This window comes from Papio anubis, chromosome 4 (genome assembly GCF_008728515.1).
Source record: "Papio anubis isolate 15944 chromosome 4, Panubis1.0, whole genome shotgun sequence".
NCBI lineage: Eukaryota > Metazoa > Chordata > Mammalia > Primates > Cercopithecidae > Papio > Papio anubis.
The window spans coordinates 137,562,668-137,588,348 of NC_044979.1; the positions used below are offsets into that span (position 1 = coordinate 137,562,668).

The 25,681-nt window shown below is 53.7% G+C and overlaps 1 protein-coding gene across 4 annotated transcripts in view; it reads left to right on the plus strand.

The window, feature by feature from the left end:
- Positions 1 to 20,306: 20,306 nt before the first annotated feature.
- Positions 20,307 to 25,681, plus strand: part of RASA4B (RAS p21 protein activator 4B) — a 37,187-nt gene continuing 31,812 nt past the window's right edge. For 3 of the 4 annotated variants that reach the window (XM_017956624.3, XM_021935718.1, XM_021935719.1), the window contains exon 1: positions 20,307 to 20,442. In XM_017956624.3, the coding sequence (XP_017812113.2) occupies positions 20,378 to 20,442 (65 nt within the window). In that variant the 5' untranslated portion in view covers positions 20,307 to 20,377. Of the gene's footprint in view, positions 20,443 to 24,620; positions 24,640 to 25,681 lie in introns of those variants that run through there. The other variant, XM_031665502.1, reaches the window with a different exon arrangement.

The window sequence follows — 25,681 nt, forward strand, 5'->3', positions numbered from 1 at the left end:
AGGCACCTGTAGTCCCAGCTACTCGGGAGGCTGAGGCAGGAGAATGGCATAAACCCAGGAGGTGGAGCTTGCAGTGAGCTGAGATCTGGCCACTGCATTCCAGCCTGGGCAGCAGAGCAAGACTCCGTCTCAAAAAAAAAAAAAAAAAAAAGATGGACAAGAGGCATCAGAAGCTCCTGTCCAGGTCTGGTCCTCCCTTGGGTCACTCAGTTCTCCCCCATTCATTCACTCACTCACTCATTCATTCCCACACTCTGCAGCCACTGACTTCAGCTAGCCATGCTGGATGCTAAGACGTAAAGTCCCGGCCATCAAGGCCAGTCCATCTCAGTGGCATCTAGACATGCACAGAGATGACCAGGGAGCCCTTGAGGGACAGAGAGGCACACCCTGCCAATCCCATCTGGGGGCTGCGTGGAGGAGGGGCACAGGTGTGGCCTTGAAGGATGGGTAAGGGGCTGGGAGGGCGTTAGGGGCATTCCAGGGGGCAGGCACAGAGCTGGAGGCTCTGCTGGGCACACCCACAGGCTGGAGGGTGACACTGACCCTCCCATGGACCGCAGTGTGTGGCCTTGGCAGCCCAGCTCTTAAGGGGACAGCGTGGGAAAACAGACTTGGGGACAATGACCTTGAGCCATGAAATGATGTCCAATGCCCCCTGTGCCACCTGACATCAGCCTGATCTAATGCAACAGGAGCACAGGTGCCCCAAGGGGAAGACAGTTGGAGACCTGTGCTGCTCTCCTCTCTCTGTTTTTCTGTCTTTCTCCATGCCCCCTCTCTTATGTCTCTCACGCTGTCTCTTGTCCTTGTTTTTAACTCTCGGCTCACTTCCTAGAGGGAAGCTGTCTGGACTGGCCCAGAGATGGGCACCACCATTTCCCAATAAACACAAGATAAAATCAGAAAGCCGGCGTCAGTTCCAGAGCTGGGCTCAGTGGGGAAAAGGGAAAAAAGAAGCAGAAATAAGAGCGGGGAAAGAACAGGGGCTGGATGCGGTGGCTCACATCTGTAATCCCAGTGCTTTGTGAGGCTTAGGCGGGAAGATCACTTGAGCCCAGAAGTTCAAGACCAGCCTGGGCAACATAGGGAGACACCATCTCTAAAAAAGTTTTAAAAATTAACTGGGCATGGTAGTGTGCATCTGCGGTCCCAGCTACTCAGGAGGCTGAGGTGGGAGGATTGCTTGAGCCCAGGAGGTTGAGGCTGCAGTGAGCTTTGATTGCATCACTGCACTCCAGCCTGGGCAACAGCAAGACCCTGAGACCTTGTCAGAAAGAAAGAAAGAGAGAAAGAAAGAGTAGGGGACTATGGTTTGAGAGAGGGGTCTCTCTAGGGTCCCAGCCACCCTGCTGTGGGGGCCCTTCCCAAGTAGGACACCCCAGGCAGAGGGGGTGACTTCCCCTTGCTCCCAGGACCCGTAGGTGAGCTCCTGGCTGAAATGCAGAATGTTCCCAGATACCCCTGGGGACTTGTAGGGATTTGGGGGACTCTGTTGCAGAGGCCGGAGCCCCTGCTTGCTGGACGGGTTTGAGTTGTGCTATCAGACCCAAGGCCCCGGGTCTCCAGGATGGCACATGAGGGCTCACACCAGCTGCTCCCTGGCACCCTTCCCCCACCTCCCACCCCTTCTCTTGGAGCCCCAGTCCTCTGGTCCTCCAAGCTCAGCTTCAAGCACCTTCTTCAAATGCTTTCACCACTTCTGTCTCTTCCACCTCAAGTGGTTTGTCAACCTCTGAATCACACGGAGTTCAAGAGTATCTCAAATATCTTGGGATTACAGGCACCCACCACCTGTAATCCCAGTACTTTGGGAAGCTGAGGTGGGTGGATCACTTGAGGTCAGGAGTTCGAGACCAGCCTAGCCAACATGGCAAAACCCCCGTCTCTACTAAAAGTGCAAAAATTAACTGGGCGTGGTGGTAGGTGCCTGTAATCCCAGATATTTGAGATATTCTGCTGGGTGAACCTGCAGAGCCCCGTTGGTGACTGAGCTGGTGCAGAGACCTTGCTCAGGACAACACCCCTGCCTGGGACTCCCACATCTCTGGCCCCAGCAGCAGCGCTAGAGGGGTCCCCTTATCTTCCTCCACTCCTACCCAGGCTTCCTCAGCAGGAGACGAGGCAGGACATTTCCACTCCCTTTCTGGAAGGTTCAAAAGGTTAATGAGAGCTAAGCACGTAAGTCCATTCAAGGGGATGAACTTCTGGGAAGAGAGGAACCTGGGTCCGGGCTGATGGCCAAGGGCGGGGTGGGCGATGGCCCCTCTGGTCACGGAGCCTGTCCACCCGCTGCCCAGGGCCCTGCCTCGACCCCTCTGACCAGCCACTGAGCCCCAGAGGGGTCTCCATGAATGTCAGAGACACTGACTGGAGGCCTTATCTCCAGTGGGAGACCCCTTCTCTTCCCACCGTGGGCCGGTTCCAGCCTGGGCAGTCCAGGAAGTGACCTCTCAGGGCCTGGGAAGGGTGTGACCAATGGGCCTTGGTTGTACTCAACTCATCTGCCTTGGGTCTAAGGTTGGGGTAAATGGAAGGGCTCACCTGGACCCTGGAGGGACACCAGGCTTATACTAAGGTCCCAAGAAGTGAAAAGCTTTCCCCAGGCCCAAGCAGAGAAACTGGACCTTGAAGCTACATCTCCGGACCTAGTCCTCAAAGTGGGAGACATTTGCCTCTAAGCTGTTCTCTCCCACCCCACCTTTCTGTGAGCCCCTGGTTCCCTGTTGTCCACATCAAGCTGTGTGCTGGGTACCGGATGGAGGAATAGCTTGACCACAGTCCCTGTCCTGGGGGTAAGGGGGTGGCCAGGCCACAGAGGGATGAACCCCAAGCAGACAGTCCCAAAGTGCCATGACAGAAGCTCTCGGGGCCTGGGTGTGATGGTTCATGCCTATAATCCCAACACTTTGGGAGTCCAAAGGTGGGTGGATCACTTGAGGTCAGGAGTTCGAGACCAGCCTGGCCAATAAGGTGAAAGTCCGTCTCCACTAAAAAATAAATAAGGCCGGGCGTGGTGGCTCAAGCCTGTAATCCCAGCACTTTGGGAGGCCGAGATGGGCGGATCACGAGGTCAGGAGATCGAGACCATCCTGGCTAACGAAGTAGAAAACCGCTCTCTACAAAAAGCAAAAAGACTAGCAGGGGAGGCGAGGCGCGGTGGCTCAAGCCTGTAATCCCAACCTCTGGGGAGGCAGGCAGAGGATCACGGAGTCAGGAGATCAAGACCATCCTGGCTAACTGCGGTGAAACCCGTCTCTACCTAAAATACATAGCCGGAGGCCCGAGGTGGCGAGGCGCCTGTAGTCCCAGCTACTCGGGGAGGCTGAGGAACAGGAGAATGAAATGTAAACCCAGGGCCGGGCTTACAGTGGCAGGCTGAGGTCCGGCCACTGCACTCCAGTCCTGGGGCGACAGAAGCCCCGAGACTCATGTAAAAAGACTAGCAGGCTGAGGTGGGGAGCCTGTAGTCCCAGCTACTCGAGGAGGCTGAGGAGTAGGAAGAATAGGCGTAAACCTGGGAGGCGGGCTTGCAGTGAGAGCTGAGATCCAGCCACTGCACTCCAGCCTGGGCATGAGAGCAAGACTCAGATCTCAATGTCATCATCATCATCATCATCATCATCTAAAAAATTAAACCAAGTGAGTCATGCACCTGTAATCCTTGGGAGGCTGAGGCAGGAGAATGCAGCTTGAACCAAGAGGCAGAGGTTGCAGTGAGCCGAGATTGTTCCACTATACTCCAGCCTGGGTGACAGAGCAAGACTCTGTCTCAAAAAAAAAAAAAAGAAAAGGAAAAAAAAGAGAGAGAGAAGCTCTCAGCCTACAGGAATGGGCTCCCTCCTTGTTGGCCAACCCAGTGGACCCTTCAGCAGTGACAGGTGTGCCCTGGGCCCACCAGGATAGGAGCGGGGTCAGGAGGGCTGCCCTGCTTTGCAAAACAGAGGCTGACAGATCTGAAGTTTCTGTTACTGGGGGAATAGAGGGAGGTGAAGGAGACATGTGGTAGGTCCCCTGGGAAGGTGAAGGGAACATGTGTGAAATACTTGGAAAGGCACAGTAAGAACCGGCCTGTTTAGAATCCAGTGTTCTACACCTGCCCTAGGTCCCAGTAATTCTGCTTCTAGGCATTTCCCCAAGAGAAATGAGCACTGAGCCTCCCAAAAGACATGCACTTTGGGAGGCCAAGGGGAGCAGATCACTTGAGGTCAGGAGTTCGAGACCAGCCTGGCCAACATGGCAAAACCCTGTCTCTACTAAAAATACAAAAATTAGCCGGGCATGGTGGTGGGCACCTGTAATCCCAGCTACTCGGGAGGCTGAGGCAGGAGAATCGCTTGAACCCAGGAGGTGGAGGCTGCATTGAGCCAAGATCGCACCACTGCACTCCAGCCTGGGCCACAGAGAGAGACTCCATCTAAAAAATAAATAAATAAAATAGAAAAAAAGACACGTGCAAGAACATTCAGATCAGGATTCTTCATAACAGACCCAAACAGGAAACAACAGACATTCATCCACAGGCCAGTGAAGAGGCAAGCTGTGGAGCCTCCGCCCACACCATAGAATGCTATTCAGCAACATGGGTGACTCCCCTGCACATAACATTGGCAAAGAAGCCAGGCACCAGCGAATGTACACTGTAGGATTCTATTTATATAAAGAGCAAAAGCAGACGGGAGGACCGGGCAGGCACAGTGGCTCACGCCTGTAATCCCAGCACTTTGGGAGGCCAGTTCGGGGGGGTGGGGGGATGAATCGCTTGAGCCCAGGAGTTTCAGACCAACTTGGGTAACATAGCAAGACCCCATCTTAAAAAAAAAATAAAAAAATAGCCAGGCGTGGTGGTGCCGGCCCATCATCCCAGCTACTCAGGAGGCTGAGGCAGGAGGATCACTTGAGCCCAGAAGTTGGAGGCTGCAGTGAGCTGTGATTGCAGAGTGAGACCCTATCTCAAAAAAGCAGGTGGGAGTAATCTATGGCAATAAATTGGGATAGAAGTTATTCCCAGAGGTGGTGGTGACGGGTATGGGACACAAGGAAGCCTCCTGGGGCTGGGAATGTTCTTGTTCTTGATCTGGGAGATGGTGATGCAGTCGTAGGCCTGTGTAAGACTTCCTTGAGCTGTCCACATAAAACCTGTGCACTTTAGCTGAATGTAGTGGCTTACACCTGGAATCCTAGCACTTTGGGAGGCTGAGGTGGGAAGATTGCTAGAGGCCAGGAGCTCGAGACCAGCCTGGGCAACATAGCGAGACCCCTGACTCTAAAAAAATTTTTTTTTTTTTTTTTTTTTTGAGACGGAGTCTCGCTCTGTTGCCCAGGCTGGAGTGCAGTGGCCGGATCTCAGCTCACTACAAGCTCCGCCTCCCGGGTTTACGCCATTCTCCTGCCTCAGCCTCCCGAGTAGCTGGGACTACAGGCGCCCGCCACCTCGCCCAGCTAGTTTTTTTGTATTTTATAGTAGAGACGGGGTTTCACCGGGTTAGCCAGGATGGTCTCGATCTCCTGACCTTGTGATCCGCCCGTCTCGGCCTCCCAAAGTGCTGGGATTACAGGCTTGAGCCACCGCGCCCGGCCTAAAAAAATTTTTTTTTTAATTATCTGAGCGTGCTGGCATGAAACTGTAGTCCCAACTACTTAGGAGGCCGAGGTGGAAAGATTGCTTAGACCCAGGAGATTGAGGCTGCAGTAAGCTATGATTGTACCACTTCACTCCAGCCTGGGCAACAGAGCGAGACCCTATCTCAAAAAAAATAAAAGATTTGTGCAGTTCTCTGTATGCAAAATGTCCATGTCTATCCAGCAAACATCCATGGAATAGTCCAGAGAACTGTGGGTTAGCAAGACACTGGGTGGCGTCAGGCACTGCAGGGATGGGGGAACAGCCACATAGAAGATCCCAGGCAGAGCCAAGGCAGAGATGCAGGGGGATGGTGGGGGGCCTACTAGGGGGCAGCTAAGTGGTTGCGGGACACCAGTGATCCAAGGGCTGGGGGCATCTAGAGGCCAGGGTTCCCGTTACCCACAGTGCCCAGGATCTGTGGGAGTAGTGGATGGGGGGAGTAGTGGATGGGCGAGAGCCAGGCTGAAAACCAAGAGCTGTCACCTCCACCCTCCCGTGCCCCCACTGTGGCTCCATCCTGGCTCCTGGTTCTCATCAGCTGAGCCAGGGCCCTTTCCCCGGCTGAGGGTGGCCATGGCGCCAGAAGCCATGACAGGTTTACGTTCCAGCCGCAGCTGCGCTGGCCCCATCCCAAGTCCCCTCACTTGCACACACATTTTTCTCCTTGTGGAGTCAGAAGAGGCCTGGTCAGGTCCTGCATAGGGATCTGGAGGTGAGAGTCCCTTTGGAATCACGCTGTCTCCCCCAGCCCTGGGCCATCTCTGCTTGGGGAGTGCCCTCAGAGCTGCACCTGGCCCCTTTCCCCCACTTCCCAGCCCTTCCTCCTGTTCTTTGTCCCAGCCCCATCCCTTCTCCTTCAAGCCCAGCTCTCCACTGAGACTGTCTCCAGTCTCCAGTCTCAGTGGGAGCAGTGTGTCCCTGGTTGCTCCCAGAGTCTATGGCAGAGATATGGACCCAAGACTCTGGACTCCCAGCTTTGGGCTGACAGGAAACACCCACTCCTGGTGTTTCAAAGTGTTTCTTACTTTGAGAGGGGCAGTAGTTTTCACCCACAGGGGCTGGGGCTGAGCGGATTAAGGGACTGCAGCTCCAGGAGGCCTCAGAGAAAAGGGTACAGGTGGGACGCAGTGACTCACACCTCTAATCCCAGCACTTCGGGAGGCCGAGGCAGGAGGATCGCTTGAGTCCAGGAGTTGGAGACCAACCTGGGCAACACAGTGAGACGTCATCTTTGCAAAAAATTTAGAAGTTTTTTTTCTTTTTCTTTTCTTTTATTTATTTTTTAAATTATTATTTTTTTGAGACAGAGTCTTACTCTGTCACTCAGGCACTCCGTCATCTCAGCTCACTGCAACCTCCACCTCCCAGGGTCAAGTGATTCTCGTGTCTCAGCCTCTGGAGTAGCTGGGATTACAGGCATGAGCCATCAGGCCCAGCCCTCCAAAAAGAAAAACAACAACAACAACAATTTTGGCCAGGTGCGGTGGCTCACGCCTGTAATCCCAGCACTTTGGGAGGCCGAGGCAGGAGGATCACTTGAGGTCAGTAGTTGGAGACCAGCCTGGCCAACATGGTGAAACCCCATCTCTGCTAAAAATACAAAAAAATTAGCTGGGCGTGGTGGCAGGTGTGTGTGATCCACTTGGGAGGCTGAGGCAGGAGAATTGCTTGAACCCAGGAGGCAGAGGACGCAGTGAGCCAAGACCACGCCACTGCACTCCAGCCTGGGCAACAGAGCGAGACTCTGTGTCAAAAAAAAAAAAAAAAATTAAAAAGAAAGAAAGACAAAAGGGAAAGGAGATCATCAGAGTCTGAGACCACACAGAAACTCTCTCTTCACTGCAGGGCTGAAGTCCTCCTGGCAGCCACGCCCTGCGCACTTTTGGGATCCCCATGGCTTCAGGGCACATCCTAAGGTGACACCTGTCACCAGCCCTATGCCTGCCTCTGTCCACCTTTGCCTCTGCTGAAGACCATTCACAGCCACCCCTGAGGTGCCCAGAGGTGACCTGCAACCCCTTCCCACCCCCGCCGACAAGGGGTCCCTGGGAAAACTGAGGGCAACATTCCCCCGACTCCCACCCTGACTTCAGTCTGGGTGTTCAGAGCAGCCCTCTCTGTTTCTGAATTTTCTTTTTTTCCTTTTGGAGACGGAGTCTCCCTCTGTCACCAAGGCTGGAGTGCAGTGGTGCAACCTCAGCTCACCGCAACCTCCGCATCCCGGGTTCAAGCGATTCTCACACCTCAGCCTCCCAAGTAGCTGGGATAATAGGTTCACACCACCACTCCCGGCCTCTGAATTGCCTCTCTCTTTTATTTATTTATTTATTTATTTATTTATTTATTTATTTATTTTTGAGATAGAGTTTTGCTCTTGTTGCCCAGGCTGGGGTGTAATGTCTCTATCTCGGCTCACTGCAACCTCCACCTCCCAGGTTCAAGCGATTCTTGTGCCTCAGCCTCCCGAGTAGCTGGGATCACAGGCACCTGCCACCACACCTGGCTAATTTTTTGTATTTTCAGTAGAGACGGGATTTCAATATGTTGGCCAGGCTGGTCTCAAACTCCTAACCTCAGGTGATCCACCTGCCTTGGCCTCCCAAAGTGCTGGGATAACAGGCATGAGCCTGAATTTTCTCTTTCTGATTTCCTGTCTCTCTCTGCCTCTGACTATGTTTCTCCATCTGTTTCTCTCTGTCTGTCTGTCTGTCTGTCTGTCTTTCTCTTGGAGCAGGGTCTTTCTTTCTGACCTCTGTGGGGCTGGGGGCTGTGCTAGGAGTCTGGGGGCTGTGCTAGGAGGGGGTTGAATTTGTCATTGTGACTTTGCAGTTCCTTATCTATGAAGTGGATGGGACACCAGCATTTAGTCCCAGAGTCCTTGGTGAGGACCTGGTGTGTTGAGGCTGGTGCCGAGTTAAGGGTTCAGTCCATGATTTCTGCATCCATGAAAGGGGGATGGTGAGGCTGGGCATGGTGGCTCATGCCTGTAGTCCTAGCATTTTGGGAGGCCAAGGCAGGCAGATGACTCGAGGTCAGGAGTTCGAGACCAGCCTGGGCAACATGGCAAAACCCTGTCTCTACTAAAAATACAAAAATTAGCAGGGCACAGTGGCTCACGCCTGTAATCCCAGCACTTTGGGAGGCCGAGGCACGCAGATCACTTGAGGTCAGGAGTTCGAGACCAACCTGGCCAACATGGCGAAACTCTGTCTCTATTTAAAATACAAAAATTAGCAGGGTGTGGTTGCACGCACCTGTAATCCCAGCTACTCGGGAGGCTGAGGCAGGAGAATCACTTGAACCCGGGAGGCGGAGGTTGTAGTGAGCCGAGATTGCGCCATTGCACTCCAGCCTGGGCCACAGAGCGAAACCGTCTCAAAAAAAAAAAAAAAAAAAAAAAAGTGGGGGTGGTGTGGATGGTGAGAACAGCCCTGCTCCTCTGTTTGTGGGGATTAGCGTGAGGACATCCTGAGTGCTTGCCCCAGGGAGGTGCCCTCTGTGGTCTGGTGACCAAGTGGCTCACCAGCACGCTGTGCTCCCAGTCACTCTGCGGGGTGCAGCCACCATTGCCGCACTTTACAGATTAGGCAGATGAAGCCCAGAGAGGCTGAATAACTGGCTCACAGTCACACAGCAGGTCCTATCATAGCAGTGGAGGTAGGATCTGAACTCACTTGTCTGGCTCCAGAGCCTACGATCCTCACTGTGGACCTCGTTTTTTTGTGGGTTTTGCTTTTTGTTTTTAGAGACAGGGTCTTACTCTATCACCCAGGCTGGAGTGCAGTGGCACAGTCATAGCTCACTGCAGCCGTGACCTCTGAGCTTAAGCGATCCTCCCACCTCTGCCTCTTGAGTAGCTGGGACTATAGGTGTGCACCACCATGCTTGGCTAATTTTTTTATTTTTCGTAAAGGCAGGGTCTCGCTATGTAGCCCAGGCTGGTCTTGAACTCCAGGCTTCAAGCAATCCTCCGCCTTGGCCTCCCAAAGTACTGGGATGACAGGCATTGAGCCACCAAGCCCAGCCTGTGGACCTTGGCTTTAAAACTGTTATTCAATGGTATCTGTCTAACTGGTGCAGTAGGGGTGTCAAGATTGGTGGGATGGCGGGGGGGAAGCTGGGGATAGAGCCCCATCTGGCCTCTGATGCCTCCCAGCCGTCCCTTCTGGCCAGCCAAGACTTTTTTTTTTTTGAGATGGAGTCTTGCTCTATCACCCAGGCTAGAATGCAGTGGCATGGTCTCGACTCACTGCAACCTCTGCCTCCCGGGTTCAAGCAATTCTCTGCCTCAGCCTCCCGAGTAGCTGGAATTACAGGCACCTGCCACAATGCCAGACTAATTTTTATATTTTTGGTAGAGACAGGGTTTAACCATCTTGGCCAGGCTGGTCTTGAACTCCTGACCTCGTGATCCACCCGCCTTGGCCTCCCAAAGTGCTGGGATTACAGGCATGAGCCACTGCTCCCGGCCAGAACTTCTCAACATACAGCTGTCACTTGGCCCGGAGCCTGCCAGGGATCCTTGTGTCCCTGGCTCCTGTGCCCAGCTTTTGTGGGTTCACAGCTGGGCTCCTTTGGCCTTCAGAGAGGGCTGCCCTTGCCACCCTCTGCACCTGCCACACAGCTTCCTCCTCATCCCCTGCTCCTGCCTCCTATCCATTTTTGTGGGCTTCTCCTCCTCCAGCAATGCCTCTGGGGTCATTCTTCCAGGACCTGCCTCCTCCCAGAAGTCCTCTCTGAGGGCTCTGGACCGTGGCACAGCAGGACAGGCACCAGGAGCCACTGTCAGAGTCTGATGGGTGAAGACGGAAGTGGCTCAGGAATATTTCCTTCAGGCAGTGACAATTTTTTCCAGGAGGGGTGTGAGGCCTCCAGCTCCTAAAACTCCTCGAGGTTTAAGAGGGGAAAATGCTTTGGCTCCAAAATATTTAACTTTAAAAAATAGTATTTAAACTGCATTTAAACTGCAACTTTAAAAAATAGTAAATGTTTACTGAAATGTCTTCTAAATATAACTATGTCAGTTTCATCCATTGTTAAATTTAGTATTTCAAAATGCGTCACTGCGCATGAAAACAATTTGTAGGTCACACTTTCTCACTTTGGAAGAATCCTAAGATTCTCAAGAATGCATGATGTTGGTAGAGAAATCAAGGCCAGGAGCAAATCAAATTATTTACTTGCCCCCAAACCGCTTTGAAAGTTAAGTTATAAAATTCTTTTCAATTACTTTATACAGTCAAAATATATGTACAAAGTTGGGGTATAGGTGCATTTTTTTTTATTCTGGTAAAAAACACATAAGGTTTACCATCTTAACTATTTTATTTATTTATTATTATTATTATTATTATTATTATTATTATTATTATTTTGACACGGAATCTCACTCTGTCTCCAGGCTGGAGCACAGTGGTGCCATCTGGGCTCACTGCAACCTCCGCTTCCCGGGTTCAAGCGATTCTCCTGCCCCAGCCTCCCGAGTAGCTGGGATTACAGGCACCCACCACCACGCCCAGGTAATCTTTGTAGTAGAGATGGGGTTTCACCATGTTGGCCAGGATGGTCTCAATCTCTTGACTTCGTGATCTGCCCGTCTCGGCCTCCCAAAGTGCTGGGATTACAGGTGTGAGCCCGGCCTCATTTCTTTATTTTTTAAAATTGTATTTTTTCTCATGTTGCCCAGGCTGGTCTTGAACTCCTGGGCTCAAGTGATCCGCCCGCCTCAGCCTCCCAAAGTGCTGGGATTACAGGCATGAGTCACCGCACCCAGCCCATCTTAAGTTTTTTTATTTTTTTATTTTTTGACGAGGTCTCTCTCTGTCACCCAGGCTGGAATACAGTGGCACCATCTCAGCTCACCACAACCTCCATCTCTCGTGTTCAAGCGATTCTCCTGCCTCAGCCTCCCGAGTAGCTGGGACTACAGACGCCCGCCACCACGCCCAGCTAATTTTTATATTTTTAGTAGAGACAGGGTTTCACCATGTTGGTCAGGCTGGTCTCGAACTCCTGACCTCAGGTGATCCACTCACCTCGGTCTCCCAAAGTGCTGGAATTCCAGGTGTGAGCCACCGCGCCTGGCCCATCTTCACTGTTTTTAAGTGGACAGCACAGTAGTATTAACTATACGTGCATTGTTGTGCAACAGATCTCTGGAACTTTTTCACCTCACAAAACTGAAACCCTATACCCAACAAACAACTCCCTTTCCCTGCCCCGCTCCAGCCCCAGAAAACTTCTACTCTCCTTTCTGTTTCTGTGAATTTTACTATTCCAGATGCCTCCCGTAAGTGGAGGCAGCCAGTACTTGTCTTTCTTTGTAACTGACTCATTTCACTTAGCATCATGTCTTCAAGTTTCATCCATGTTTTAGCATGTGTACGAATTTCCTTCCTTGCTTTTTTTGTTGTTGTTTGTTTGTTTGTTTTGAGACTGAGTTTCACTCTTGTCGCCCAGGCTGGAGTGCAATGGTGCGATCTCGGCTCACTGCAACCTCCGCCTCCCGGATTCAAACAATTCTCCTGCCTCAGCCTCCCGAGTAGCTGGGATTACAGGTATGTGCCACCACGCCTGGCTAATTTTTTGTATTTTTAGTAGAGACGGGGTTTACGCCATGTTGGCCAGGGTGGTCTCGAACTCCTAACCGCAGGTGATCCGCCCTGCTCGGCCTCCCAAAGTGCTGGGATTACAGGCATGAGCCACTGTGTCTGACCTCACTTTTTCTTTCAACGACACTGACCTATTGTGAATATCAAAAGCATGCACTGAAACTCAAGAGCTGCCTCCTCTCCTGTGCCAGGGTGCACCATGACTTTTGTGAGCCCTAGGCATGTTTGACTTACATGGGTTAAGATATTCAAATGTGGCCAGGCACGGTGGCTCACGCCTGTAATCCTAACACTTTGGGAGGCTGAGGTGGGCAGCCTCCCAAGTAGCTGGGACTACAGGCATGCGCCACCACGCCCAGCTAATTTCTGTATTTTTAGTAGAGACAGGGTTTCACCACGTTGGCCAGGCTGGTCTTGAATTCCTGAGCTCAGATGATCTGACCGCCTTGGCCTCCCAAAGTGCTGGGAATACAGGTATGAGCCACTGTGCCTGGCTGTTTTTATGCCCACCAGAGACTGGTGTGTCTGGACTAAATGGTGGAGCCAGGACTAGGCTCCCCTCCCGGCCCCACCCTCTGACTCACCCCCTCCCAAGAGAGCAGTTTCTGGGAATGTGCTAAAAACTTGGCTCACTTCCCTGGCCAAATCCTGTGTTAAGGATGTTCTCCCCCAGGAGTCCCGGAGCTCACAGGCTGTGCTCCCATGGGGAGGGATGATGGAGATGAGAAGGGGAGGGTTTCGTGTGCCCTTAGGGGCTGGGGCTACAGCAGAATGGCAGGTGTTGAAAACAGTCCAGCAGACCCCAGGCAGGGATTCTTCTTTTTTTTTTTTTCTTTTGAGACAGAGTCTCACTCTGTCGCCCAGGCTGGAGTGCAGTGGCCCAATCTCGTCTCACGGCAGCCTCCACCTCCCGGATTCAAGTGATTCTCCTGCCTCAGCCACCCGAGTAGCTGGGACTACAGGCACACGCCACCATGCCCGGCTAATTTTTTGTGTTTTTAGTAGAAACGGGGATTTCACCATGTTGGTGAGGCTGGTCTTGAACTCGTGACCACCACCAAGCGATCCACCTGCCTCGGCCTCCCAAAGTGCTGGGATTACATGAGTGAGCCACTGTGCCCGGGCCCCACGTTCCTTCTGAAATGGAGTGTGCTGTAGGATTCTTGGCATGTCACAGGAACCTCAGGTAAATAGAGGTGATTATCTACCCAACAGGGTGTCATGAGAATCAAATGAAAAAACCATGTGGGTGCCAGGAGTCCAGGGGACATCTAGTGGGTACAAAAGGCTGTCATCTGGGGTATGACACGGGGAAATTCCCTTTTTAAATTAATTTATTTTTAAATGTTTATTTATTTATTTTTGAGACAGGGTCTCCCTCTGTCACCCAGGCTGGAGCACAGTGGTGCAATCTCAACTTACTGCAACCTTCATGTCCCGGGTTCAAGCAATTCTTGTGCCTCAGCCTCCTGAGTAGCTGGGATTATAGCAAGCACCACCATGCCCAGTTCATTTTTTTGTATTTTTAGTACAGACAGGGTTTCACCATGTTGGCCAGGCTGGTCTTGAACTCCTGACCTCAAGTAATCCGGCTGCCTCGGCCACCCAAATTTCTGGGATTACAGGCGTGAGCCGCTGTGCCTGGCATTGTTTGTTTATTTTTGTTTGTTCTTTCTTTTTTTTTTTTTTTTTTTCTTTTTGAGACAAGGTCTCGCTCTGTCACCCTGGATGGAGTGCAGTGGCGCAATCACAGCTCAGCACAGCCTCCACCTCCTGGGCTCAGGTGATCCTCCCACCTCAGCCTCCTAACTAGCTGGGACTACAGGCTCATGTCACCACTCGTGGCTCCGTTTTTGTTTGTTTGTTTTGTTTTGTTTTTTGTATTTTTATGTGGAGATGGGGTTTCACAATGTTTCTCAGGCTAGTCTTGAACTCCTGGGCTCAGGCAATCCGCCCACCTCAGCTTCCCAAAGTGCTGGGATTACAGGCATGAGCCACCAGGCCAGGCCTACGTATTTATTTCTTTTCCTTTTCCTTTTTCTTTTTTTGAGATGGAGTCTCACTCTGTCACCCAGTCTGGAGTGCAGTGGTACAATCTCAGCTCACTGCAAGCTCCACCTCCTGGGTTCACACCATGCTCCTGCCTCAGTCTCCCGAGTAGCTGGGACTACAGGCGCCCGCCACCACGCCCAGCTAATTTTTTGTATATTTTTGTATATTTAGAGACGGGGTTTCACTGTGTTAGCCAGGATGGTCTCGATCTCCTGACCTCGTGATCCGCCCGCCTCGGCCTCCCAACATACTGGGATTACAGGCATGAGCCACCGTGCCTGGCCTATTTATTTTTTTAAGAGACAAGTTCTCACTTTGTCACTGAGGCTGGAGTGGCGCAATCATAGCTCACTGCAGCCTCAACCTCCTGGGCTCAAGCAACCCTCCTGCCTCAGCCTCCCAAGTCGCTGGGACTGCAGGTGAGCACCACGATGCCCGGCTAATTCTTTTGTAGAGATGGGGTCTTGTTGTGATGCCCAGGCTGGTCTCAAACTTACATGGAGAAATTTAAGATACTGTGGTGAATCTAGCCAACTCTTTGGGCTCCCAAGCACAAGAACCCCCTTTCTCTCTGTCCAGGCGCCTCCTCCTTCTCCCAGCTCCCAGCACAGATGCCAACAGTCTGTCGCTGGCTCTCCCAGCCTTGTTGTGAAGAGGGACTTGGAGTGTAACAGTTGCAGTGGCAGCACAGGGCATCCTGTGTCAGTGTGAGATGAGGGGTCTGGTGCCAGGGCCAGCGATGGGGGTGTCTGCACCAAGCCACGCGTACAATGTGATGTGGGGCCTTTGTGCCTGGTTCTCGGGAGAGTTTGTGACATACTAGACATCCATCTAACGAACCCTTTTTTATTTAGTTGGAGCTGGTTCTTGCTGCTTGGAACCAGAAACTGGAAAAGCATGACACAACAAAGCTAAGTGGGTGGCACTGAGGGTCTACTGCTCTGGAGAAGGGAGGATTTCATTTGTTTACATCTGTTTTGTGCAGCTACAATCCAGAAGGGCTGGTGACCAGGTCATTGTGGGGTCTAGAACTCTTGGCAGAGGTGGTTGAAGGCTCTGGGAGAGGGAGGGATGAGCTGACTGCACTGTTCTAGGGAGACCAGCCATGGTTTAGGCCCCAAGGGCCTCTCTTGGAAGGCTGAGGTGGGAGGATTGCTTGAGGCCAGGAGTTCGAGACCAGCCTGGGCAACATAGCAAGACCTCATCTCTACAAAAAAATTTTAAAAATTAGCGTACATGTTGGCTTGCGCCTATAGTCAAAGTTACTTGAGAGGCTGAGGCAGGAGGATTGCCTGAGGCCAGGAGGTTGAGACCAGCCTGGGCAACATAGTAAGACCTCATCTCTACAAAAAAATTTTTTATTAGCTGTACATGTTGGCTTGTGCCTATAGTCAAAGCTACTTGAGAGGCTGGGCAGGAGGATTGCTTGAGGCCAGGAGTTCAAGACTAGCCTAGGCAACATAGTGAGACGCCATCTGTACAAAAAAATTAAAAGTTAATGGTGCATGATGGTGTATGCCATGGTCCCAGCTACTCCAGAGGCTGAGGTGGAAGGATCACTTGCGCCCAGGAGGCCAAGGCTACAGTGAGCCGTGATCCTACCACTGCACTCCAGCAGGGTCCACAGAGCAAGACTGTGTCTCTCTAAAAAAAGAAGAAAGGCCGGGCGCGGTGGCTCAAGCCTGTAATCCCAGCACTTTGGGAGGCCGAGACGGGCGGATCCCTGAGTCAGGAGATCGAGACTATCCTGGCTAACACAGTGAAACCCCGTCTCTACTAAAAAATACAAAAAAACTAGCCGGGCGAGGTGGCGGGCGCCTATAGCCCCAGCTACTCGGGAGGCTGAGGCAGGAGAATGGCGTGAACCTGGGAGGCGGAGCTTGCAGTGAGCTGAGATCCGGCCACTGCACTCCAGCCTGGGGGACAGAGCGAGACTCCGTCTCAAAAATAAAAGAAGAAAAAGAAAAAAAAAAAAGGCCAGGCGTAGTGATTCAAGCCTGTAATCCCAGCACTTTGGAAGGCCGAGGCGGGTGGATCACCTGAAGTCAGGAGTTCAAGACCAGCCTGGCCAACATGGTGAAACCCTGTCTCTACAAAAATACAAACATTTGCTGGGCATGATGGCAGGTGCCTGTAATCCCAGCTACTTGGGAGGCTGAGGCGGGATAATTGCTTGAACCCGGGAGGCAGAGGTTGCAGTGAGTTGAGATGGCGCCACTGCACTCCATCCTGGGCAACAAGAGCGAGACTCCATTTCAAAAAAAAAAAAAAAGAAAGAAAGAAAAAAAGAAAAAAGAAAAAGGATTATAAGACCGATAACGAGTGGGCTACCAGGTCCGGGAGAGCTGACATTCTCCTGAATGTTGGTGGCCCTGTACTCGCAAATAGCCACCACCTTGGGAAATGTGGCAAATCCAATGGACTTCCTGCATGCACATGTCGTCTGGCCTGGAGATTCCATTTCTAGGAATTTATTATCAGCTGCATTTGCTCCCATGCAAAATGTATGAGCCATGCAGTTGTCAGGTAAAAGCAAATGATGGCAACCATCGGCCTGTCCACTAACAGGGAACCCAGACCTGTTGAAGAGAGATGGTATGTTTGCCCAATGGCAGAGAGAATGAACATGCTTGCTTGCTTGCTTGCTTTCTCTCTCTTTTTTTTTGAGACAGGGTCTAGCTCTGTTGCACAGGCTGGAGTGAAGTGGCACGATCTTGGCTCACTGTAACCTCTGCCTCCCGGGTTCAAGTGATTCTCCTGCCTCAGCCTCCCGAGTAGCTGGGACTACAGGTGCCTGCCACCACGCCCAGCTAATTTTTTGTATTTTTAGTAGAGATGGGGTTTCACCGTGTTAGCCAGGATGGCCTCGATCTCCTGACCTTGTGATCCGCCCGCCTCGGCCTTCCAAAGTGCTGGGATTACAGGCATGAGCCACTGCGCCTGGTCTTTTTTTTTTTTTTTTTTTTTTTTTTTGACACAGGGTCTTGCAGTGGCGCGATCTTGGCTCACTGCAACCTCTGCCTCCCAGGTACAAGCGATTCTCCTGCCTCTGCCTCCTGAGTAGCTGGGACTACAGGCGTGCGCCACCACGGTCAGCTAATTTTTGTATTTTTAGTAGAGATGGGGTTTCAGCATGTTGGCCAGGTTGGTCTCAAACTCCTGACCTCAGGCGATCTGCCCGCTTCAGTCTCTCAAAGTTTTTTGTTTTTTGTTTTTTTAAAATCTTTTAAAAGACACATTTTCGGCCGGGCACAGTGGCTCAACCTGTAATCCCAGCATTTTGGGAGGCTGAGGTGGGTGGATTATGTGAGGTCAGGAGTTCAAGACCAGCCTGGCTGACATGGTGAAACCCTGTCTCTACTAAAAATACAAAAATTAGTCGGGTGTGCCAGGTGCCGTGGCTCAAGCTTGTAATCCCAGCACTTTGGGATACTGAGGTGGGCGGATCACCTGAGGTCGGGAGTTCCAGGCCAGCCTGACCAACGTTGAGAAACCCCATCTCTACTAAAAATACAAAATTAGCCGGGCGTGGTGGCACATGCCTGTAATTCCAGCTACTGGGGAAGCTGAGGCAGAAGAATTGCTTGAACCTGGGAGGGGGAGGTTGCAGTGAGCTGAGATCGCACCATTACACTCCACCCTGGGTAACAAGAGCAAAAACTCCGTCTCAAAAAAAAAAAAAAAAAAAAAAAGCCGGTATGGTGGTGGGTGCCTGTAATCCCAGCTACTCAGGAGGCTGAGGCAGGAGAATCACTTGAACCGGGGAGGCAGAGGTTGCAGTGAGCTAAAGATCGCACCACTGCACTCCAGCCCGGACAACAGAGTGAGACTCCATCTCAAAAAATATATAAATAAATAAATAAATATAAAAATAAAAGACAAATTCTCCCTCAGCCGCCAAAATGACTCACAAGGAACTAAGAACACTAGATGCCTGTGGGGGAGAATCTGTGTGGCTGGGTGAGACTTGCGAGACTTACTTTTCTTTTCTTTTTTTTTTTTTTTTTTTTGAGACAGAGTTTCGCTCTTGTTGCCCAGGCTGGAGTACAATGGCGCGATCTCGGCTCACCACAACCTTTACCTCCCAGGTTCAAGCGATTCTCCTGCCTCAGCCTCCCTAGTAGCTGGGATCACAGGTGCCCGCTACCACGTCCAGCTAATTTTTTTGTATTTTTAGTAGAGACGGGGTTTCACTATGTTGGTCAGGCTGGTCTCGAACTCCTGACCTCAGGTAATCCACCCGCCTCAGCCTCCCAAAGTGCTGGGATTATGGGTGTGAGCCACCGCACCTGGCTACAGATTTACTTTTCATTGTAATGATTGCAAACTCTATTTTTAGAATTTGATCAAATGTGCCTGTACCATACAAATAATAAAATAGGAAAAGAAAACAATATAACAGAAACTAGAATCTGTGTTAGACATCTCCCCCTCCACACACACACAATATATCCTGTGTACTTTGTTTTTTGAGACAGAGTCTCACTCCTTTACTCAGGCTGGAGTACAGTGGCTCGATCTCAGCTCATTGCAACCTCCCACTCCCAGGTTCAAGCGATTCTCCTGCTTCAGCCTCCCGAGTCACTGGGATTACAGGCACCCACCACCATGCCCATCTGATTTTTGTATTTTTAGCTGAGATAGGGTTTGGCCGTGTTGGCCAGGTTGGTCTCCAACTCCTGACCTCAGGTGATCTGCCCACCTCAGCCTCCCAAAGTGCTGGGATTACAAGCCTGAGCCAGCACATTTGGCTAATACCTCTTCAATTTGATAACGTGTGCATGTACCATACAAATAACAAAATAGGAAAACGATGTAACAGAAACTAGAATCTGTGCTAGACAACCCCTCCCCTGCCAACACACACACATTATCTCCTGTGTACTTTAGGCAGGTGTTTCTGCTCTCAGCACCTCTTTGCAGTCAATGAAACTGAACCAGCTCACAGAAGCTCAGGAAGCTGCCCAGGGTCACCCAGCAAGGGAGAGAGTGGTGAAGCTGAGTCCCGACCCAACTCTGTGGTCATGCTTGCGACAATGCCCTTAGGAGAGCCAGCTCCCCAGGGCCAGTCTCTGCCGTGCAGGGCCCCAAGACTGAACCATGAAGATGGATAATTCCAGAAACTCCGCTCTGGACAGAATCTGTGAGAAGGATCTCGCCCCAGTGGAACGACCTGCCATCAGGGAGTACTTGGGAGGCCAAGCCTGGCAAGCCTGGCCCCAGTGCTACCTGTGTGACCTCCTGACCTCCAACAGGAAATCTTCCCACTGTGAACCTCATCCAGGTTCCCACTGCGGGGACGCAGGAGGAGTAAATCAGGTAACAATTGAGAAAGCAGCTTCTCCCAAGCAGGTGCACAAAAAATCAAAACAAAAACAGGTCTCTCAAACCCAAATGCCAGTTTCCAAAACCTCTGAGCTGCCCGAGCTCTCTCTGTCTCCTTCTGGGTCCAGGTGGTTGTGATATAAACACTCCTGTTTGCTGTTTGTTACATTCGTCAGAACGCTCATTCATTCAACTCACATCCACGCAGGGCCTTCCACCCGCCAGACTCCGGTGGTCCCGGCGCGGTGGGAACGTGTCCCCCCCTTGCACGCGCTCCCCCCTCAAGGCCCGCGTGTCCCCAGCTTACAGTCAAGAGTCACCCCCCATCCCCCGGTGTTCGGTGCTCCTCGGTACTCGCGCTCGGACCACACCCGCCGCCCACACGCACCCGCGGCCCAGACCACGAAGCCCGGATTCCCCACCCGCGCCTCCAGGGGCGCCCCGCTGGAGCCACCGCGCGGGCAGTGCCCGCAGCCCGGCGAGCGTCAGCGCCTCCGCACAGGCCCCGCCCCTCACACCCCAGACGGCCAATGAGCGCCGCGGCCCCGGCAGGCCCCGCCCCGCTCCGGGGAATCCCGGTCGCGGATTGGCCGGCCCGGGAACAGTGTACCCGCACATGGGGCGGGGGTGGGGTGAGCGGAGTGGCAGCGAAGCCCCGCCCCCGCCGCCCTCCCCGGCCCGCCCCCCGCGGAGCCCAGTTCAGCGCCCGCCGCCCGCCACCCCGGACCCCGGTGTCTGGCTCCCCACGAGCCGGGACCCCGCGATGGCCAAGCGCAGCTCGCTGTACATCCGCATCGTGGAGGGGAAGAACCTGCCCGCCAAGGACATGTGAGCGCGGCCAGGGGTGGGAGCCCCAACTTTCCGGGGAGGGGCACTGCCCCCCAGGACGCCTGACCTTTCCGGGGTCCACCCACAAGTAGAGCAGTGGAGAGGGTGCGGGAGTGCGGCCGCGGTGGGGGATTGGCGGGGAAAATGGGGACAGTGACATTTGCTGTGAGCACCAGACGGGGTGACAACCGAGAGGGGGCGGGAAAAGTGTCACCGAGGGCTGGGGGGCTGGGAACTAGGGAGGGGGGCGAGAATTTGTCAGCGATCCGCGGCTCACGAGGGGAAGGGGCTTTGATAGGACAGGAGCTGGAGCTGGGTGACGTGCCAGGGGAGACGTCTTGGTGATCTGCCCCTGGGGTGTGGTTGGAGGGGTGGGGTGTCCCCCTGCAAAGGAAGGGTCTTGATCAGTAGTTCCAGAGCCCTTAATGCCCCTGAGTGTGCACCTGAAGCACATGCTGAGGCCCAGGGGCTGTCCCCGGGCTTCCTGCTGTGCACTTGGGTAGGAGGGACTGGCATGAAAAGTGAGAACAGGTCAGGAGGACAGGACAGGTGCAGGACTGTGGGGGAGGGAAGGAGAGTAGTAACTGTCTCTTGTGCCTTGGGCTTTACACCTGAGCCATCCCGTTAATCCTCGCAACCACCCAGAAAGGCGGTTCTCACCGTTCCATTTTACAGATGAGAAAACTGAGGATCAGAGACGTGAAATACTGGCTCCAAGTGGCAGGCAGAGCAGGGTCTTGAGTCTAGGGCTTCTAACAGGCACTGACATCTGGGGATTCCCCTGGTCCCTGGCTCGATTTGGGGAGGTTTCAGGGGCCCCTCGTCCCACTCTTCTCAGTAGGTCCCAGGGCTGAGCTGCCTGACCCCTGGTCCCCCATCTTGGTCTTGCCACCACCTTCCTCATGTGCAGGGTTTCGGCAGCTCCCTGCTCCTCAAGCCTCAGTTTCCCCTCTTTAAACTAGGGGTTGAAATCCCTCTAGAGGAAGAGGGGGAAAGCTCAAAGGTCGAGGGGCACTGGCTGCCTGGAGGAGGAGGGTGGGAGGGGAGAAGGGGAGCCTGGAGGAAACAAGAGTCCAAAGTCTGCGGGGCTGCAGTTCCCCACCCCTGGGGCTCCTCCTCGGGGCGCCCCGGGCTCCTGGATGCAGAGAAGTGGTCAGCGTGGGCGAGGGGGTGGGGCGGGGTGTGAGGCAGGCACTCCGCTCACACATATGTATGGTGGCCCCTGCGAGCTTCCCAGCACGCTCAGCGCGCCACCACTGAGAGCAGCGCCAGTTCCAGGCCCCCTGGGTCTGATGAGGCCCAGCTCAGCAGTTACCATGACAATGGGGAAGGGAGGGCAGTGGGCAGCCCTAGGTGGGTTTCTGTGCTTGGAGGCTTGGAGGGAGATGGAGTTGGGAGCTGCCAGTGAGGTGTGTGGGCTGGGAAGGCAGAGGACCTCTGAGAAGGGTCTCAGCCTCCAGGCCCAGCCTTTAAGCACCCTCCACCCCCTGCCACCACTGGCACTAGGAACTAGGTCATCTTGGCCTCTTCTGGCTGGTGACGGCTGGGAGGAGCAGCCCCTCCGTCTGTCGCCTCCCTCCTCATCCCCACAGCAGCTGGCCCTAGTGCCTGGCTCCAGGCTCTCCCCAGCCCAGGGCAGCGGAGCTCTTCTGGTATGCCCACCTGGGAGCCCAGTGCCTGGTTCCCTGCCCAGTGCTTTGCCTCTGAGCAAAGGGACTCCGTCTACAGTGGAGGGTGCCTTGAAATCTCGCTCCTCACCCTGTCCCCCTGCCTGCCCTACTCATGTCTCCTTTGCAACCCCCCTATCTTCCCCTGTGGCTGGCATACACAACTCTGACCTATCAGCCACCTCTTAAACCATCCCATAAACAGTCCCTCACATTTGGGTTACTACCCTTCACATCTCTGCCTTCGCCCATGTGTGGGGACTTCTGTCTTCAAGCACTCCCATTCAGTCCTCCAGAAAACTCCCATTCATCCTTCAGGACCCCTCTCAAACTTCTCCTCTCCAGGGCATTCTCTGGTGTCCTTGGGCAGAGTTCCTGGCTCCTGGTCTCGCCCCCCAGCACTTTGGGTAGCAGGAGGAAGCCCCTGGTGTGGCAGGGACTGTGAGGGCAGGGACGGTGACTCATTAATCCTGGCACCAGGTCCATAGTAGGGGAGAATAAGAGGTGTTGAGGACTTCCCCTACTTAGTCCTCATCTTAGCTTTATAAGGTAGACGTCCTCAGTTTGTACATTGGGAACTGAGGCTCAGGAAGTGAAAGTCATTTGCCAAGTTGATACAGAGGGTAGGTAGAGAAGTCAGGATTCAGATTGCCTTTGTCTACTGCCAACAGGCTGAAAATCCTAGCCTGCCCACGGCTGCAAGCTTGCGGCTGGGCTCGGTGAGACTGAGCCTCGGAAATCCTATGCAAAGCATTTGGCTGCAGAGTCGGGCAGGGGTTTGGAGATCATGGGAGGCCCTTACTGAGTACTGGAGTTTCCCTGTGCCTCACCAGTGCCCCGCCTATCTTCTGAGTGGCATCCTCTCCAGCCAGGGCTTGCATACTTCTGAGGATGGGGAGCTCACCACCTCTCATAGTGGCTGATCTTGACTGAGTCAGTTCCAAGGAGGGAACGGTCCTCACACAGCTGCCAGCTGCCTTCCTGCCACTTCTGCTCATGGGTTTTTGTTCCTCTAAAGGGCACAGAGCACAGCTGCATTCCCCATCACTGCTAGCTTTCAGAGCCTGCCTGTTCCTGCCCTGCCTCTTCCCACTGTCTCCCATCCCCGCGTACCTAGGCATGAGCCAAGTCTCACGATGACCAGTGACCCACTGCCTCCCACACCAAGTGGCCTTGGGGACTGGCCCAAGGCTATTTCAGGGTTTTCCCTGATCCTCCCCCCTCCACAGCCTAGAAACTGCCAAGGCCCTAAATATAGAGGACCCAAAAGTAGCCAGACAAGGCCAGTGGCGACTGGCTTGGGGAAGGAGAAATGAGAGAGGTGGGCAGCCTAGGGGCCTCACTAGCGAAGAAGGACCTGGGCATGGGTTCCAGCAACCCACTGGGGACCATGGTTGGGCCCAGGTCCTTAAATCTGGCCTCGGCCTGCTCTCAATACCGTCCTCTTGCCCCCGCCCTCTGATGCAGCCACCCAGCTCTTCACAGTCCTTGCACACTGGGGTTTGGGTCCTGCTTCCAGGCCTTTGGAAGCAGTAGCAGCTCACTAGTGGGGGACAGCCCAGGGAGGTCCCCTGTTGCCTCAGCCAGGACTGACCTCTCCCTGCCTCCTCTGAGCTCCTTGTATGGCTCCTGGATCCTGCAGCCCAGCCCAGCACCTGGGGTGCCCAGGGGCCTGATTGCTTAGCACCTGGAGTCCCCTGGCTTTGGGTTGATGGGACACAAGCTGGGGTATTCACAGGGGGCTCCCTGGAGGGGGCTTATTTTATTTTATTTTATTTTTTTATTTTATTATTTTTGAGACAGAGTCTTGCTCTGTTGCCCAGGCTGGAGTGCAGCAGCGCGATCTTGGCTCACTGCAACCTCCTTCTCCGGGGTTCAAGGGATTCTCCCGCCTCAGCCTCCCCAGTAGCTGGGATTACAGGTGCACACCACCACACTCGGCTAATTTTTGTATTTTTAGTAGAGACGGGGTTTCACCCTGTTGGCCAGGTTGGTCTCAAACTCCTGGCCTCACGTTATCTGCCTGCCTCGGCCTCCCAAAGTGCTGGGATTACAGGTGTGAGCCACCACGCCCGGCCAGGAGGAGGGGACTCTCGAATGATGGCAGGGGGAGGTTACAGGCACAGTTGCAGGCAGTGCTAACATGTACTGAGCACCTCCAAGACCTTCTCATATCATCTCAGGACCCAGGGAAGCTCCCTTGTGAGCCGGGATTACACTTCCCACTTTATAGGTAGAAAACTGAGTCTTGGTAGACATTTCCTGTCTGTGTCCAGGAGCTTCTGGAGCTGTTTGCCCCAAGTGCCTTCCTCTGCCGGAAGAGCCCCTTTTGAGAAGGGAAGCAGAGGTTGGAATTCCCCACCCTCCACCATAGAAATACACTTCCTTTTTATGGACACTCAGTGGAGGAACAGCTCTAGAGACAGCCTTCACTCCCCCATTTTACCCAGTACCAGCCTTAGGCCTGGCTGCAGGTCTTTCCCAGCTCCAGGAGGCCCCCAACACCTGAGACCCTTGGAACTGAGCGCAGGTTTGCATTCCCCCATGCCTCTTTCCCCAGATAGCTGTTATTCATTCATTCACCATCAGTTCATTCATTTGTCAGTTCATTCGGCAAACACTCACGGGCTGCCTGTCTTGTGCCAAGCCCTGTGGGGTCCCTAGGGACATAGGCATGCTCCCCGCCCCCAGGCAGCTCAGAGCAGGTGGGAGGCAGCTGATCACTACCAGGCTGGATGAAGTGGGCAAGGAGTGTGAGTCCAGGGACACCTTCCGCCCCATCCCGCCCTGGGGCAAGGGAGGGCTCTGGCAGGGCTGAAGGCAGACTGGGCAGAAGGGACAGCAGGAGCAAAGGCTCCAGGGAGATTAAGGGGCTAGACTTTGGTGTAGAGGGTAGGGGTCCCAGGAGCTTGCCTGGAGCTGTTGCTTGGAGCTGTTTTGGGGGGAGGCAGGGATGAGGTAGGAGGGCATAGAAAGGAGGAACATTCTATCCCCTGCCGGAGGAACAGCAGGTTTCCAGTAACCCCTCCCTCTGTCCCTCTCCCTCCCCTCCCTGTCTCTCCCCTCTCCCTCTCTCTCTCACCCCCTCCCTCAGTCTCCCCCTCCCTCTTAACTCCCTCCCTCTTCCTCTCCTCCCTCTCTCCCCTTCCCTCTCACTCCCTCACTCAGTCACCCCCTCACTCAGTCTCCCCCTCCCTCTTACTCTCCTCCCCCTTACTCTCCTTCCTCTTACTCTCCTCCCTCTCTCCCCCTTCCTCCCTCACTCAGTCTCCTCCTCCCTTTTACTCTCCCCCTCTCCCCCTCCCTCTCTCCCCCTCCCTCTCTACCCCCTTCTCTCCCCACCTCTCTCCCCTTCCCTCTCACTTTCCTCCCTCTCTCCCCCTCCCTCTCACCCCTTCCCTCTCACCCCCTAACTCAGTCTCCCCCTCCCTCTTACTCTCCTCCCTCTTTCTCCCCCTCCCTATCACCCGCTTCCCTCCCGCTTCCCTCTCTCTCCTCCTCGCTCTTCCCTGCCCCCGTCCCTCTCTCTCCTCCCTCTCAGCCCCCTCCCTCTGTCTCCTCTTCCCTCTTTC